This window comes from Oncorhynchus nerka, linkage group LG3 (genome assembly GCF_034236695.1).
Source record: "Oncorhynchus nerka isolate Pitt River linkage group LG3, Oner_Uvic_2.0, whole genome shotgun sequence".
Lineage (NCBI taxonomy): Eukaryota > Metazoa > Chordata > Actinopteri > Salmoniformes > Salmonidae > Oncorhynchus > Oncorhynchus nerka.
In genome coordinates this window covers 58766308-58783392 of record NC_088398.1, presented here as the reverse complement: position 1 = coordinate 58783392, position 17085 = coordinate 58766308, and the positions used below count along the sequence as shown (strand labels likewise).

Sequence of the window (17085 nt, the reverse complement as noted above, 5' to 3'; positions counted from 1 at the left end):
CATGAAACTCCCGACTATCACGACTCAGGATATGACCCTGAGGCAGACACAGGAGGCAGATTGTTATAATAAATATTCTGAGAACCAAACTAAGGGGCAGGCAAAGGGAAGGTCAAGGTTCGTAATCCAAGGCAGAGTCAATCAATGACAAAACGGCAGGCAGGCTCAGGACAGGCAGAATAGTCAGAACCGGGAAGATTAGAAAACAAGAACTTGAGAAACGGAAAACACGCTGGTAAGACCTGACAAAACAACACGAACAGACAAACAGAAACCACATGTATAAATACACAGGTGATAATGGGGAAGAATATGAGACACCTGGTGGGGGGTGGAGACAGGCACAAGACAGGTGAAACAGATCAGGGTGTGACACTGACAAACAGTTATTGTGCTGACATTGCTTCCAAAGGCAGTTTGGAAATCGGTAGTGAGTGTTGCAAACGAAGACAGACGATTTACGAGTCTCAGCACTCCGCGGCCCAGTTCTGTGAGCTTGTCTGGCCTACTAATTCGCGGCTGAGCGGTTGTTGCTCCTAGACATTTCCACAAACTGACTTGTTGGAATCTTATGATGGTGCCACATTGAAAGTCACTGAGCTCTTTAGTAAGGCCATTTTACTGCCAATGTTTGTCTGTGGAGATTGCGTGGCTGTGTGCTCAATTTTATACACCTGTCAACAATGGGTGTGGCAGAAATAGCTGAATCCACTCATTTGAAGGGGTGTCCACATACTTTTGTGTGTGTGTGTGTGTGTGTTTGTGTGTGTGTGTGTGTGTGTGTGTGGTACAGACCCAGTAGTACAGTGCTGTAAATATTGCCTGCTATCTTGGATGAACAGAACTCCCTCCCAGTGCTACAAGCAGGCTACCTTACTGATTGTGAACCAGATCAACCCAGAAGAATGCGGTCGACCACAGAATGAGGTTGAACAGGTCCTGACCAATACAGCCAGCGCTTTCCTGTCCTGCCCATTGAGTGACCAGATCAGGAAAGTGGACAATTACTCCATCCAGTGGTACAAGGTGAGTCCTATACGGTAAACAGATGGGAGGGAGAATGTTGAGGGGAACCTTGAGGCCTGGCAGTGATGGAAAGTTTGTCTCTTTGTATTCTTCATTTATCTTTATCTTTAAAACTATAGGAATGTAGGGTGACTACATGTGAGAGAATGTTCCATCAAATATACACTTTTTACATCCAATTATTCTCATAGAAGGCTTACAGTAGGTCTTCATGGATAAGACATTATCTTAACATTAACTTAACTGCAATATTGTATATTTTGTATTACTAGGGTAATTCTTGAGTTGCTGTGGCATTTGGGCATGTCATTTTGCAAAAGAAATTCAAAAGTTCAAAAGTTCTAAAAAATGTTAAATGTTTAAATGTATTTAGGTACATGTTCCCATTCTAAATCAACTAATATGGCAGCGTGATGAAATGTTTTATCATTACGATAACGTTCTGCCACCAGTAGGAGTAGTAACACCAATGATGGTAACACCAATTACAAACGTTTGGTTATTGAGGATTTCCTTAAATGGAGGCCACAGATGCTCAAATCTAAGGTCCCTTTTAAAAAATAATTTCAAATTTGATATGATTAATAATTTTGCTCACAATTAAATTTCCCTTCATTGAAGTTGAGTAACAACAATGACACATTGTATTTATACACAGTTTTCCTATGCAATCCTCAAATGTATCACATACTAAAAGGGTGTGATTAGCTAATAATTTTCTTTAATATAGACCCTTCCCCAAATAACAGCCACTGGAGGGAATGCTCAAGGTTCTTTATGTACTGTATATCATTGTAATGAGTGATTTTTAAGGCGTTAACACCAATGACATAAAACTTAGGGACACACATTATACTATATAAAAAAGGCTTTTTAATAGGCTTTTATTGATCTATACAATATATGAAAAAACATTTATTCACTTTCTAGAATTCAAAATAATAATCTCTAAATCCCCAAAATATGTCACTACAAATCACTACTGGGATAAGTGAATTTGCTTACCCTAAGTACTTTAAACAATGCATAAACAATGTTTTTGCAGTATAAAGGACTTGCATTATGGTTTATTATTGTTCACAGTTGTTTAACAGTTCAATAAACAAAAACATGTATGATGTGTAACTAACTATTTGTCATTTTAAAGTGTTTTTCATGGTTGCAAATGCAAGGGATGCAAATGCCACTGTAATTCAAGAAAGACCCACGAGCCGTATTCCATTTCCATTACCTTCAGTGTGCATTTCTACTTGAAATCTTTCAGGGATGCGAACGCATTGTGAAAGATGACCCATTGTGGGACAGGTTTACCTATATCATTGATGGCCAGAAACTCTTAGTAGCTCAGGTCAGCCCTGAAGACCATGGGTTCTACACTTGCACCATGACCTTTGACCTGGAAGGGCTCAGCGGCAGGATTTCAGAGACGTTTGTGGGTACGGTGAAAAGTGAGTACTGTTGGCACAGCTCATAGAAGTTGCTCCTAACCACAGATCTGGGATCAGATTATTACCATATACCCAAAATCCTTAACCTAGCCTTTACATAACCCCTGACACAGGGTCAGATATTAATGGGCAACTTCACGATTTCATACTTTCATACTTGCTCTGAGAGCTTAGAAGCGGTTGTTTTCTATAGGGTCAGGTGACTGCATATTTTTGCATCTGTTTATAACGTTTATGAATCATTTTCATAATTTCAGAGGAGTATTGCCTTGACCCCAAAGTGGTTGAACCTGCTAATAAGATCATCAAAGCAGATTTGGGTAAGACACTATGGAACATGTACTGTGTGTGTGTGTGTGTGTGTGTGTGTGTGTGTGCATGCTCCTACTATATCTGTATGACTTCTAAATATCAGAATCACCTTTATTTGACAAGTACATTAACCAATACTCTGAATTTTACTTGATGATGCGGTGCTGCTAGTGATAGACAACATTTAGAGACAGAATACAGACAAGAGTTTACACAAAGTTTACGTAATTACACTGTACAAAACATGGTGTTCTTAATGTTTTGTACACTCAGTGTATATGCAACTAGTTGGGTCCTTTGTACACATTAATTAATGTATGAACTTTACAAAGAATTCAATGTTTGCCCCCTAGGCTCTTCCTTCAGTAAGATGTGTCGGGTGTTTGTGCTGAGTGTGGGGGGACAATGCGCGGACTTGAATTGGAGAGCTAGAGATGACAATATTCCCGAAAATGTCTCAGAGCGAGTCTTTCAGGAATCACAAAGGTAGGTTGAGATAGCAGCATCACAACACATACTGTAAAACTTCTATATGCCTGTATTCTGTGTCATCCAGATGGATGTTCTACTGTATAGTATCCAAACTGTTGAAATCATATCAAGGATATACCATTAAGATCAAGATGGGGTCCATATCCCTGAATACAAACAGTCTAAAGCTAGATTTCCATTCAATTAGTGACATATTATCATGCAAATATTTAAACAAATCTGCATAAAAACAATATGCACAGAAAAAACACTTTTGCGGTTAAGTTCCCATGTCCCAAAAATATATATATATGAAATGGGTTTACATCGCATTTTCAACTCAACCGATAGTTTTATCAAAAAAACTGTTGCGATATGTAGCTAACTTTTCCAATCTGGTTGTGGCACATACTCTCTAGACAACAGTTTGCTGATAAAGTAAACAGGTTATATGATGAGATATAAATAATAGCAAAATCACTTTATATGATAATTGGCAGCCAAGCAAATTATGATAATGCCCCTTTAGTGTAAGAGCTGTTTGAAAAGACCACCTGAAATGTCAGCCTGTTTTGGTGGCATGGAGTTTTTGTCTGCCTGGTGACATCACCAGGCGGTAAATTAGTTAATAGACCAACATGAGAGTGAGTTCTCGGCTACCAAGTGGCACAGCGGTCTAAGGCACTGCATCGCAGTACTTGAGGTGTCACTACAGACCCGGGTTCGATCCCAGGCTGTCTTGCAGCCGGCCTTGACCGGGAGACCCATGAGGGGGTGCACAATTTGCCCAGTGTCGTCTGGGTTTGGCAGGCTTGCAAATGCTTGCTGGCATCAATCAATCGACTGCTACGGCGGCAACATGTTATACTCTTTTGGTACAGATAGCATCAGATATACGGGCTACACATACTGAGACAGAGGAGCGCTTTTCCCTCGCTTGGATGATTTCTCCGGTGAGATTCAGCCACTTCCCAATTAACCGAAAATTATAAAAACACAGACAAAAGACTAATAATTAAAAATTAGATTTTTTTTATTGGTCAAATATTTGGGGAAACATGGTTTTCTTTGGCATCCATGAATACACACCACTGCTTTCCATGTTTTTATCAGGATAAGGTAAGACCCAGATGCAGACCGTGGTGAAGTAACAATGTTTATTACAACTACAGAGGCAATGGTACAGGACGGCAGGCAGGCTCAGGGTCAGGTCAGGCAGAGGTCGGAAATCCAGATGGGGGCAAAGGTACAGGACGGCAGGCTGGCTCAGTGTCAGGGGCAGGGAGAGTGGTCAGGCGGGTGGGTTCAGGGTTAGGATAGGCAAGGGTCAAAAACCAGGAGGGTGAGGAAAAAGAGAGGCTGGGGAAAAAACAGGAGCTGACAGGACAAACGCTGGTAAGCTTGACAAACAAGACAAACTGGCAACAGACAGAGAATACAGGTATAAATACACGGGATAATGGGGAAGATGGGTGACACCTGGAGGGGGGTGGAGACAATCACAAAGGTGAAACAGATCAGGGCGTGACAGCTTTTCCACCTTGTGGTGGTAGGCCTACAACATAACATATACTCGTGTGATTCCAAGTTTACTTCCATATGATTGTTATTATATAAATATTAGCGCATAATCTGTTTCCACCTGCCTTTCTTGCATAATTAATTTTACAGACAAAGCGATCCCAACATGTCAAATGAACCAATTGTCTGTCGACATTTATGAAATTGAGCCGACTTTGATTTCTTGTTTCCATCAGCCCTGTAGTAACTTTTTTTTATGTGTCATGAAATGGTTGGATGGAAACCGGGTTTATGTCAATTCAATTGTGAACATGGTTTGATTATTTGTTCACGGGTGGAAATCGTTTTACATCTTCTCTCCCTCCCTCTCTCCCGCCCAACCAGCGAGTGGAGAGAAGAAGAGAAGACGGGTGTGTGGATTGAGCGTCAGTTGAATTTCTTGGAGGTGGAAGAGGAAGACTTTTACATTGAGTACACGTGTCAGACCTGGAGCGACAGAGGCTATTATACAGCCTCCTTCACACTCCACCCTACAGGTTAGACCAGTTATCACCAGTCAAAATGCAATCTGAGATCTACCTCAGATTTTTTTGGAACATGACTTTAAAAAACTTAAGCGTATGCTACATTAACATATTAAAAACATTATTGTAGCAATGAGGTTTGGGCAGTAGGCTATAGGCCCAATACATTATCTCTGCATATTGGCTTTGCTTGAATTGCCTGCCAATGCATTGTTTTAAAATTAGATTTCAAATTTTAGGTAGGCTATATGATCACACAGGTAATAGATTAGTTGTTATATTACTTGAGGCACAGCTGAATGAGCATACATTTAAATAATTTACTTTTTATTTTACTGGGCTGATGGTGCTTGCATCTGATGGTCAGTCTCAGCGGAGGGAGAACAGCAGACTCCGCCACTGACACTGACTAAAAGGGGACACCGTCTTCCAGCAGATAGTGAAATTTGAATCTCACCGCATTACCTCACCCCATACACAAATTAATGTTGTTGCTCCTATGAACAGAGAAAGTGAAATATTCCTCTATATCAAAAAATACCCTAATAATAACAATGCAAGCCTATATATACACTTTCCTGTAGTTCTGGTTGTAGCGCTAGTGGAAGTAGGAAGAATGCTCATTTGATGGCTTATAAAAGTGTTGACCAGTGGAGGCTGTTGAGGGGAGGACGGCTCATAATAATGGCTGCAACGGAGTAAATGGAAAGGCATCCATGGAAACCATGTGTTTGGTGTATTTGATACCCTTCCACTAATTCTGCCCCCACCATTACCACGAACCTGTCCTCCCCAAGTAACACCTCCTGTGGTGTTGACAGTGCTGATTATGAACTTAAACAAACTCACTCATAAAAATAGCAACTCTTTGTTGTATTCATTGACAGTCTCTCTCTAGTCATGGTTATACAAGTTTTGAAATCTCACAGTATCAACTATCCTTCAGTGTTCTTTTAGCCAGCACTAGAATTTTAGTGCACGTGATTTGCTCTCTGGGACGACGGGAAGGCAGAGGCTGCGTTTCAAACTCATAAAAGACACACCCTCGTCCACTTACCCTCACCTTATGCCCTTGGGGGAATGATTGGTCAAGCAAGGGAAGTTTGCAACGTAAGCCCCTCAGCCCTAATTTTTAATGGAGTTTGTGAGTGTACAATTATGTTCACTTCGGGGCCTGAAACGCCCCATAATTCAATTTGCGATGATTGTACATCCGCTAAGAAAAGTCCAACAAAGCTTAAAACCTCAACGTCAATATTGAGAAGTCAACATACAAGTGTAAGTAAAAACGAATGTAAATAAGTTAGGAGTTGTGCTACTGATGCACAAACACGTCTCGTAAAATTAATGATGATTTTGTTTGGTTAGCTTTTGGAAATTGTAGAAATAAAACATTTTACTTCAGAAGTAGCAAGGCAGGCTAACGTTAGTTAGCTAATTAATTTTCGATCTATCATACAGTAGGCGTATATTAATAATTATATAGTTAATATAAGTAGACATGCAATAATTGACTCTAGTGCATATATAGCACCCACAATATATAGCACCCACAAGCTACCGGAGTCTGAAAACACAATCATCGCGGGATGAACGGGGATGAATTTCCAGGCAAGGGCGGTCCATTTAAAAATCATTCCTTCCTCCCTCACACTGCAAATGTATACTCGTCAGACGTCATGATACGTCATCAGAAGTGTCCACTTATTTTGAGGGCTGAGGGGATAGGGTGTGTCTTTTAAGTGTTTGGAATGCAAACAGAGTTTTTCTGGGCACATGAAATGGGAATACTTTGCTTACCCGGCGTGCAGGGCCGCTGAATCGTGTGCACCTACGGCCAACAGCGCAAGACCAATAAATAAAAATAGGAATGGAAGGCTTTTCGTTGTTTTATTTTTATAAAAATGTTTGGCGATTGACTAGGAATGCCTTCCACTGACAATACTGCCTGGAAGACAACATAACGGTGTTCAAAAAGAGAAGAGTCACGTATTCTCCTGTCCCTTTACCCTTGTTTTGATAGTGTAATATATTTCATAACTTTGCAACCTCAACACACAAACAAAATGTTTTAGAATTAAAACCAGTCGTCAGCTTGACTTTGGGTAAAAATGGTAGCGTAAATAATAAATGCTATCTTCTTGACTTCTTCTGCACAGATCCAAACTACCTGCTCCCTATTGGGGTACTACTGACGAGTCTGGTATTGATGTTTACTGTTAGTGTTGTTATTTACCATCGCTTCAAGATTGACATAGTGCTGTCGTTCAGGAGGATGTTCCCGTTTCTCTACACAAACACAGGTATGTAATGAGAGAAGCTTTACAGCACATACAGTACCAGTCGAAAATTTGGACACACCTACTCATTCAAGGGTTTTCTTTATTTTTACAATTTTATACAGTGTAGAATAATAGTGAAGACATCAAATGTATGGAATAACACATATGGAATCATGAAGTAACCAAAAAGTGTTAAACAAATTCTTCAAAGTAGCCACCCTTTGCCTTGATGACAGCTTTGCACACTCTTGGCATTCTCTCGACCAGCATCACCTGGAATGCTTTTCTATGTCTTGAAGGAGTTATCACATGCTGAGCACTTGTAGGCTGCTTTTCCAAGACACTGCAGTTCAACTCATCCCAAACTATCTCAATTGGGTTGAGGTCGGATGATTGTTGTCACGTTTACTCCCACTCCCCTTCTCCGGCACTCGATGTTGCCAGTTGTCTCATTATGCACACCAGCCACCATGGTTACGCGCACCTGCGCCTCATGACACTCACCCGGACTCCATCACCTTCCTGATTACCTTCCCTATATGTCACTCCCCTTGGTTCTTTCTTCAGGTGTTATTGGTTCTGTTCCTGTGTTATGTCTGCACGCTACTCGTGTTAATTGTTTTGTTCCATGTTTCATTTATTATTATATTCACTCCCTGTACTTGCTTCCCGACTAGCGTACTCGTTACAATTGTGGAGGCCAGATCATCTGATGCAGCACTCCATCACTTTCCTTCTTGATGAAATAGCTCTTCCACAGCCTGGAGGTGTGTTGGGCCATTGTCCTGTCGAAAAACAAATTATAGTCCTACTAAGTGCAAACCAGATGGGATGGCATATCACTGCAGAATGCTGTGGTAGACATGCTGGTTAAGTGTGCCTTGGATTTTAAATAAATCAGACAGTGTCACCAGCAAAGCACCATCACTCCTCCTCCATGCTTCACAGTGGGAACCACACATGCGGAGATCATCCGTTCACCTACTCTGCGTCTCAGAAAGACACAGCGTTTGGAACCAAAAATCTCAAATTTGGACTCATCAGACCAAAGGACAGATTTCCACCAGTCTAATGTCCATTACTTGTGTTTCTTGGCCCATGCAAGTGTCTTCTTATTATTGGTGTCCTATAGTAGTGATTTCTTTGCCGCAATTCGACCATGAAGGCCTCATTCATGCAGGCTCCTCTGAACAGTTGATGTTGAGATGTGTCTGTTACTTGAACTCTGGGACACATTTATTTGGGCTGCAATTTCTGCGGCTGGTAACTCTAATGAACTTATCCTCTGCAGCAGATGTAACTCTGGGTCTTCCTGTGGCGGTCCTCGTGAGAGCCAGTTTCATCACAGTGCTTGATGGTTTTTGCGAATGACCCTCAAGAAACTTTAAAAGTTCTTAATTTTCTGAATTAACTGACCTTCATATCTTAAAGTAATGATGGACTGTCGTTTCTCTTTGCTTATTTGAGCTGTTCTTGCCGTAATATGAACTTAGCCCTATTTGCTAAAATACCATATTCTGTATACCACCCCTACCATGTCACAACACATCTGATTGGCTCAAATGCATTAAGAAGGAAATACATTTCACAAATGAACTTTGAACAAGGCACACCTGTTAATTGAAATGCATTCCAGGTGACTACCTCATGAAGCTGGTTAAGAAAATGTCAAGAGTGTGCAAAGCTGTGATCAAGGCAAAGGGTGGCTACTCTGAAGGATCTAAAATCTCAAATATATTTGGATTTGTTTAACACTTTTTTGTGGTTACTACATGATTCCATATGTGTTATTTCATAGTTTTGATGGCTGCACTATTATTCTACAATGTAGAAAATAGTAAAAATAAAGAAACCCTTGAATGAGTAGGTGTGTAAATTTTTGACTGGTACTGTATATTGCGAACACCCACTCATTGAAACATTCTCAAAAACATGCCTGAGTGCAATCACGCAGGCATGAATGCATGCACGCTTCTGCTGACTAATTGAAAACTGCAGTGGTTTCCAAGTCACTGCTCTAGCAATAGTTGATTTAAGTTTATACACATCTTTTATTCCTTTGTTCTCTTTTAGAATCAGGGTTCCATAGAGTGCCACACGTCTTCATTCATAACTAAATTAAACTTTCAATAACAATGTACCTTTTGTACCTCAGTGTGTTATGTGTAAAGTATAATATGAAATGTTGTTAGTGGTGTAGTCCCTAACCAGTGCTAGGACTCCCCCCTTAGCTTCCCAAACTACCTCCCCATATTGACATTCGCTCCGCAGTATAGTGGGCATATTCAAGCTGTCAATCATGGCTCAGGTAAATAAGTAACCATAATATGGGAAACTCATCTAAATAATAATGCATATCCTTCTAATTAATCATAAATTCAAATTATTTTTTAAAGGACCTTGTGGCTCCTACATTACCGGACCCTAATTGTGGCTGCCATTAACAAAACAATTATAATTTCAACTGAAATCTTCAAGGAGCCATAACTTATCTTCATATTCAAAACTGAAGTTCTTCCTAATTTCATATGGTACACTTCAAAATGTATTTAATACCATCATTCTGTATGAGGGTGTACTTTTCTGTATATTTAATTATCTGCTGCTTCCTGGGGCAGACCTAGTTTGGTGATGGGTCGTTCCAAGACAGATGTTTTGGTCTTAAGGACTACGCTCCGAATATGACCTTTTGAGTCTTGAATAGGTTTAATGACACTTCCCATCATCCAAGTGTTCCTGGGTGTTGTGCTGTCCACGATAAGCACGAAATCATCTGTTCTGAGAATCCTTTTCTTGAGGTTCAGCTTTTACCCTTCTTCCGTCAAAGGAAGGTACTCCTTTATTCATCTAGTCCAGAACAGATCCACAAGGTATTGTATCTGTCTCCATCTCCGAACAATAGCCATACTCAGCTTTCCGCAGACACCCTGCTTTTGCAGATAGGGGCTACCGTTCTCATACTAGACTGAATGGAATACAAAAAAATCAAATAGGCACCCCAAAAATGGGGACTTTATATTTTGAAATATATGTCAAGGGAAGATGCTACTTCTAGATGGAGGGTGCGGCTGGTTAGACGTGAATATAACACCATATATTTTGATGTTGGAGCGGCCACACTTCACCTCTATCGGTTCAAAGTAGTCAGTGCCTACATATGTAAGTGGTGGCAGGTCAGGTGATATACGGCTCTTGGGGAGGTCAGCCGTCTTCTGTCCTCCCACTCTGGCTGTCTGTCGTCGAAAGAAGATGCATGCTTTTAAGATCTTCCCTGTAGCAGAGTTAGCATGCACTCTCCAATACCTCTGTCTTAATTTGGAGAGCATATGATTCCGTCCACTGTGTCCAATCTGGTTGTGTATGTTTCTCAAGATGAGTGTGGAGAGGTGGCTGCCTTTACCAAGAATGACTGGATGTTTAATATCCTCTGGCATTGCAGCCCTCCTTAACCTTCCTCCAACTCTCAGTAGTCCATCCTGCAGAATAGGATCCAGTCTGAAGATGGTGCTATTTCTTTTGACATGCCCGTCTTCCTCCAGATAAGCAATCTCCTGAGGGAAAGATTGCCATTGGTTGCATCTTACAATAGTTTTCTCAGCCTGTGCCTTGTCCTCAACAGACAAGCTTTGACCACACAAGAAAGCTCTGAACTTCTTCGTATGCTTTTCTACAGCCTTTTTATCTTTACTTTCTGTCAGTTCTTTGTCTGTTCTGACATAGTTGCTGCAGAACAAGTCTTACTTTCAGTAGCCATGTCACAGCTCTTTTGAAACATCTCCAATCCAATGGAAAATGAAAAATTGATCAATGATGGCTAGAAGACCGGTGACGTCAACCGCCGAGCACCACCTGAACAAGGAGAGGCATCGACTTCGGCAGAAGTAGTGACAGTACCCCCACCCCTGACGCGCGGCTCCAGCAGCGAGGTGCAGGGCGAACTGGATGGAGACGGTGGAATTCTCGCAGCATGGAAGGATCTAATACGTCCTCCATCGGAACCCAGCATCTCTCCTCCGGACCGTACGCCTCCCAGTCCACGAGGTACTGTAGGCCCCTCGCCCGACGTCTCGAATCCAAAATGTATTGAACGGAGTTCGCCGGGACCCCCTCGAGGGGTGGAGGAACATCCAGCCACCACCAGCCTGAGGAGAGACGCATGGAACGAGGGGTTAATACGGTAATTAGTGGGTAGCTGTAACCTATAACATACCTCGTTCACTCTCCTCAGGACTTTAAACAGCCCCACAAACCACGGACCCAGCTTCAGGCAGGGCAGGCAGATGGGCAGGTTTCAGGTCGAGAGCCAGACCCTGTCCCCTGGTGCGAACACCGGGGCCTCACTGCGGTGACGGTCTGCGCCAACTTTCTGGAACAGTATGGCACGCTGAAGGTGGACGTGGGCGGCCTCCCAGGTTTCCTCCACACGCCGGAACCAATTGTCCACTGCAGGAACCTCGGTCTGACTCTGATGCCATGGAGCCAGAACTGGCTGATACTCTAATACACATTGAAAAGGAGAAAGGTTAGTGGAGGAGTGGCGTAGTGATGTCTGGGCCATCTCTGTCCTGGCAATAAGACTGCAGAAACCTACCCACATCCTGGTTAACTCTCTCCACCTGCCCATTACTCTCGGGGTGTAAACCTGCGGTAAGGCTGACCGAGACCCCCAGATGTTCCATGAACGCCTTCCAGACCCTTGACGTGAACTGGGGACCTCGATCAGACACTATATCCTCAGGCACCCCAGTGCCGGAAGACGTGTGTAAACAGATCCTCCGCAGTTTCTAAGGCCGTAGGGAGACTGGGCAAAGGGAGGAGACGACAGAACATAGAAAAACGATCCACAACGAACAGGATCGTGGTGTTACCCTGTGAAGGTGAAAGATCAGTTAATAAATCCACCGACAGCTGTGACCACGGCCGTTGTGGAACGGGTAAGGGTTGTAACTTACCTCTGGGCAGGTGTCTAGGAGCCTTGCTCTGGGCGCACACTGAGCAGGAGGAAACATAAATCCTCACGTCCTTAGCTAAAGTGGGCCACCTGTACCTCCCATCAAGACAGCGCACCGTCCGACCTATCCCAGGATGACCAGAGGAGGGTGACGTGTGGGCCCAATAGATCAGTCGATCGCGGACAGAAGACGGAACGTACAGACGCCCAGCTGGACACTGAAGGGGAAAGGGCTCTGCACGTGACGCCTGCTCAATGTCCGCGTCCAGCTCCCACACTACCAGCGCCACCAAAAGAGGCTGGGAGTATGGGAGTGGGATCCATGGACCGCTCCTCTGTGTCACACAGCCAGGACAGTGCGTCTGCCTTCACGTTCTGGGAGCCTGGTCTGTATGAAAGGGTAAACACAAAACGGGTGAAAAACATGGCCCACCTTGCCTGGCGAGGATTCAGTCTCCTCGCCTCCTGTCAATACCATGTTCAAAGGCTATTATGAATGACTGGTATTAAAGTAGGTCACCTGTAAACACAATTTTTCTGACAGGATGTAGTGACAGCCTTTGCTGCTTGACAATGAGTTCAGTCACTTCATTTTGTCTGTGTAGGTCGGACGTCAGCAAATATAAACTGCTCAGCATTGCTTGGCATATTAGTGCCACCTGCTGGCCATTATGATATGTTGGGGCTACTCCTAGGCCATGCATCTTGACTGCACTTTGGGTTCAGGTGAGGACTAGCATACATTTCATCCTCTGGTGAGTTCAATCCGTCTTCTATGGAGAACTTTTCCAGGGTTCTAAGAGGCGTCATTCTTCTGGACACCTCATGATATAAATTCATGCCATCCTTTGGCGTCTTTGGTCCCATTTTGTAAGGAATCTTCATGTTCTTCCATAGCTTTTAAGGGGCATTAGATGCAATTTGGGTGTGCATTTCCAGGTTTTACTTTTTGGCTTTTAGCTCAGCTAGTATTTTTGCTTCTTCTATCTCAACTTGGTGCTTTGAGTGCATCTGCCTTAGCCAAGAGAGCAGCTCTTTCAGTTTCAGCTCTTATCCGACTTGAAGTTGTGGATGAAGCCTTTGAGAACCTTCTAGGGTTTTTTGACACATTGTCATCGGCATCTATTTCAGGGGGATGTTCAGTGACCAGGGAATTTGCATCACCAACCCATTTATCCATAAATTCATCAAACCTTATCATTTTGGGTCGAACCAATCCATTTGATCCCCACCATTTTCATCATCCTATAATAGAGCTTGAATAGATTTATGATGCTGTATGAATTCATTCAGAAACCCATCAGCAAGAAAAGTCACTTGGTCAACACTTTCTTTATTAACCAATAACGCATTTATTTAATTCAGTTAATATTCTAAGCTGTGCCCTACAATAGCCAATCAGCTTAGTCAGTTTTTGCTCAGCAGCCATGGGCTCAGACATTTTTGTCCATGTAGTCTTCGGTTGTCATCCATTATTTACGCAAAAACACATTTCAATCACGATAATTTCCAATACAAACTGTATTTGCAATCTCGTGTTTGTTTCAGTTGTGTTGATCAGGCGCACTTATTTACTGTTTCCATTCCATGAGTGCGCATTGAGCAGATTTACGACAAACACGTTTCAACGATTTTCTTAATATTTACAATCCCCACAAGTAGCAATAATCAACAGCAATTGTTAACATTCCTTTATTCCATGTAGTTATTGTATCCTTACACGCACAATTAATCTATTTATCGATAGCTTTTACTTTTTTCATTCAGAAATCCCGCATCCCATTATTTAATGCTGCTCCATGTGCTTCGTTTTCCAATAGTCAGTCACTGGCGTGCGAAATCCATAGAGCTACAGTTTCCAACTAGTAGTAGCTTCCAAGTCTAAATTTGCCACTGCTCTAGGAATAGTTGATTTAAGATTCAACACATCTTTAATTCCTTTGTTCTCCTTTAGAATCAGGGTTCCATAGAGTGCCACACGTCTTCATTCATAACTAAATGAAACTTTCAAGAACAATGCAATGCCTTTTGTACCTCAGTGTGTTATGTGTAAAGTATAATATGAAATGTTATTAGTGGGCTAGTGTATATCCTTCAAATGAATCATACATTATAATTCTTCTTTAAAGGGCCTTTTGGCTCCGACACATACTGTGCATTCACACAACGGAAACAACTTGCACTAACATAAACGTACATTCCGACACCAGATTACATAAAGTATATCTCACCACAACCTCCCTGGCCCACACACATACACGTTGCATTGCTTGTTTCACACTCCCCACCTGACCACAAGTAAAATCAGCAGCAAGTGTAGCGAGGTACTGTAGCACATCCCACAGCGATGCCAGCACATCATTTCCGTGACTCAGAGGAAAGAGAGAGATGCAGTTTTCTACGAGGCAATGAATAGGCCATGTAACCATAAAACACAATTAACTATGGTGTCAGACATAACCAAGCCTCCTCCGTTTGGCAGGTCTGTGGAGGCTTTTGCTCTAGCCCAGCACTAACACACCTGTTGTTTTTAACCCTCTTCTACATGTGGCAGAGTCTGATGGAAAGCTGTATGATGCATATGTGGCGTATCCCCATCTCTCTGGGAGCGTGGCCAGTGGGGAGGTGGAAATGTTTGCCCTCCACACATTGCCCCAGGTTCTCGAGGGGAGGTGTGGCTACAGGCTCTTTATTCTGGGCCGGGACAGCCTACCAGGGGACGGTAAGACATCTGCATATGTGATTGACTGGGTTCAAACCTGGGGCTCCTGGGCGTCACAGGTCTGTGTTAGTCTGCTGAGCTAAAGCCTTGGCGTTAGTACACATGTAGTATGATGATTAAATATGTGGAACCTTTTCTGAAATCATAAAGAACTTCTGAAACCATTTTAATCATAAAAGTCTTTTAATACCCATTGTCCCTCTTGCCCCTCCCTCTTCTCCTCCCTCGCCCACACCCTCTAGCCGTAGTAGATGCTGTGGAGGAGAGCATGTGGGCCAGCCGGCGTCTCCTCCTTGTATACACTGGCTCTACGTTCTGCAGTGGAGGTCAGAGTGACAGCAGCAGCAGCAGCGATGTCCTGGAGGCCTGGAAGAGCTTTGAGAGGCAGATGGCTATGCACCGTGCACTGCTGGAGGGTTCCCTTAAGGTGGTTCTGGTGGAGCTGGAAGAGATCACCCCAACACAGCTCGCCTTCTTCCCCGAGTCGGTGCGCCACCTCCGGGAGCGCCAGGGTGCTGTCTGCTGGTGGAAGAGTAGCAGGACTAGGAGGACCAGAGGGTTGAGGTGTGGGAGGTGGGGGGAAGAGGTGAAGGAGAAGAGAGGGGCTTCGCCCTCTTTCTCCTCACCCTCTCTTTCCTCATCCTCACACTTCTGGAAGGAACTGAGGTATTATATGCCTGTGAGGGGCAAGAGGACAAAGTGTCCAGAGAAGAACAGTCTGTTGAACATCTGAAGGGATAGATGGGCTGTTGGGAGAGGACAGTGTTGACATGTTATGGATGGATGTTCAAATGACCAACGTGAGGAGGAAATCTGTTGAATGAAAGATCTTCTGATACCATGGAGAGTATAAAATAACACTTGGTAGTGACCATATTGGCAGAGCCAGTCACACACGCATGCACGTATGCTCACGCACACACACATTATGGAACACTGCTACCATGTTGTACATACACACCGAATCTGTGTGAGAGCTTTAATAAAGATTTCACAGTATATTCTATATTATTTATTTGATGTCTTTGTTTCTATTTTAAAAATCCTCCCACCAAAATGTTCCTTTATTTATTAAGGATTGTTGAAAGAATGGTTTCTCAGATGGTCTCATCAATACGACGAACGTGACAAAGGCGCAGTGTGATATGAATACATTCTTCTTTAATAAATGAAGAACACTAAACAAAATAACAAAACGAATGTGCCGCTATATAACGAGTGCTGACATGCAACTACACAGACAATAACCCACAAAGTTATTTATGAATAACTTACTGACATTTACTTTTATAGCATTAATGTTTTATAAATGGTGTGCCGACTATTAACAAATACTTTATTAAAGCAAATTATTGTAGCGTTCCCTGAAAATTACCAAAAACTTTGCTGAAAGGGTGTGGCGTTTGCAGAAGTTGGTTGTATGCTAGCTCTTTTGTCATGGCTAGCCTACTAAACCTACATTCAGGTAGTCCTTAATCTGTGACTGCTAACCTGCTTTACTGTAATCCAATGTGATCATAAAATAGGCTATGTCATTTAAAAAAAAGTTTATCGAAAAGCCTTAGACATCTAATATATACAGTACAGTGCCTTGCGAAAGTATTCGGCCCCCTTGAACTTCGCGACCTTTTGCCACATTTCAGGCTTCAAACATAAAGATATAAAACTGTATTTTTTTGTGAAGAATCAACAACAAGTGGGACACAATCATGAAGTGGAACGACATTTATTGGATATTTCAAACTTTTTTAACAAATCAAAAACTGAAAAATTGGGCGTGCAAAATTATTCAGCCCCTTTACTTTCAGTGCAGCAAACTCTCCAGAAG

The 17085-nt window shown here is 42.5% G+C and overlaps 1 protein-coding gene across 4 annotated transcripts in view; it reads left to right on the top strand.

The window, feature by feature from the left end:
• Positions 1 to 16263, top strand: part of zmp:0000000936 (interleukin-1 receptor type 1) — a 32832-nt gene extending 16569 nt beyond the window's left edge. For 3 of the 4 annotated variants that reach the window (XM_029637635.2, XM_029637642.2, XM_029637651.2), the window contains exons 4-11: positions 843 to 1026; positions 2291 to 2474; positions 2732 to 2794; positions 3140 to 3272; positions 5163 to 5314; positions 7462 to 7605; positions 15090 to 15257; positions 15500 to 16263. In XM_029637635.2, the coding sequence (XP_029493495.1) occupies positions 843 to 1026; positions 2291 to 2474; positions 2732 to 2794; positions 3140 to 3272; positions 5163 to 5314; positions 7462 to 7605; positions 15090 to 15257; positions 15500 to 15990 (1519 nt within the window). In that variant the 3' untranslated portion in view covers positions 15991 to 16263. Of the gene's footprint in view, positions 1 to 793; positions 1027 to 2290; positions 2475 to 2731; positions 2795 to 3139; positions 3273 to 5162; positions 5315 to 7461; positions 7606 to 15089; positions 15258 to 15499 lie in introns of all 4 variants that reach the window. The other variant, XM_029637659.2, reaches the window with a different exon arrangement.
• Positions 16264 to 17085: the final 822 nt, after the last annotated feature.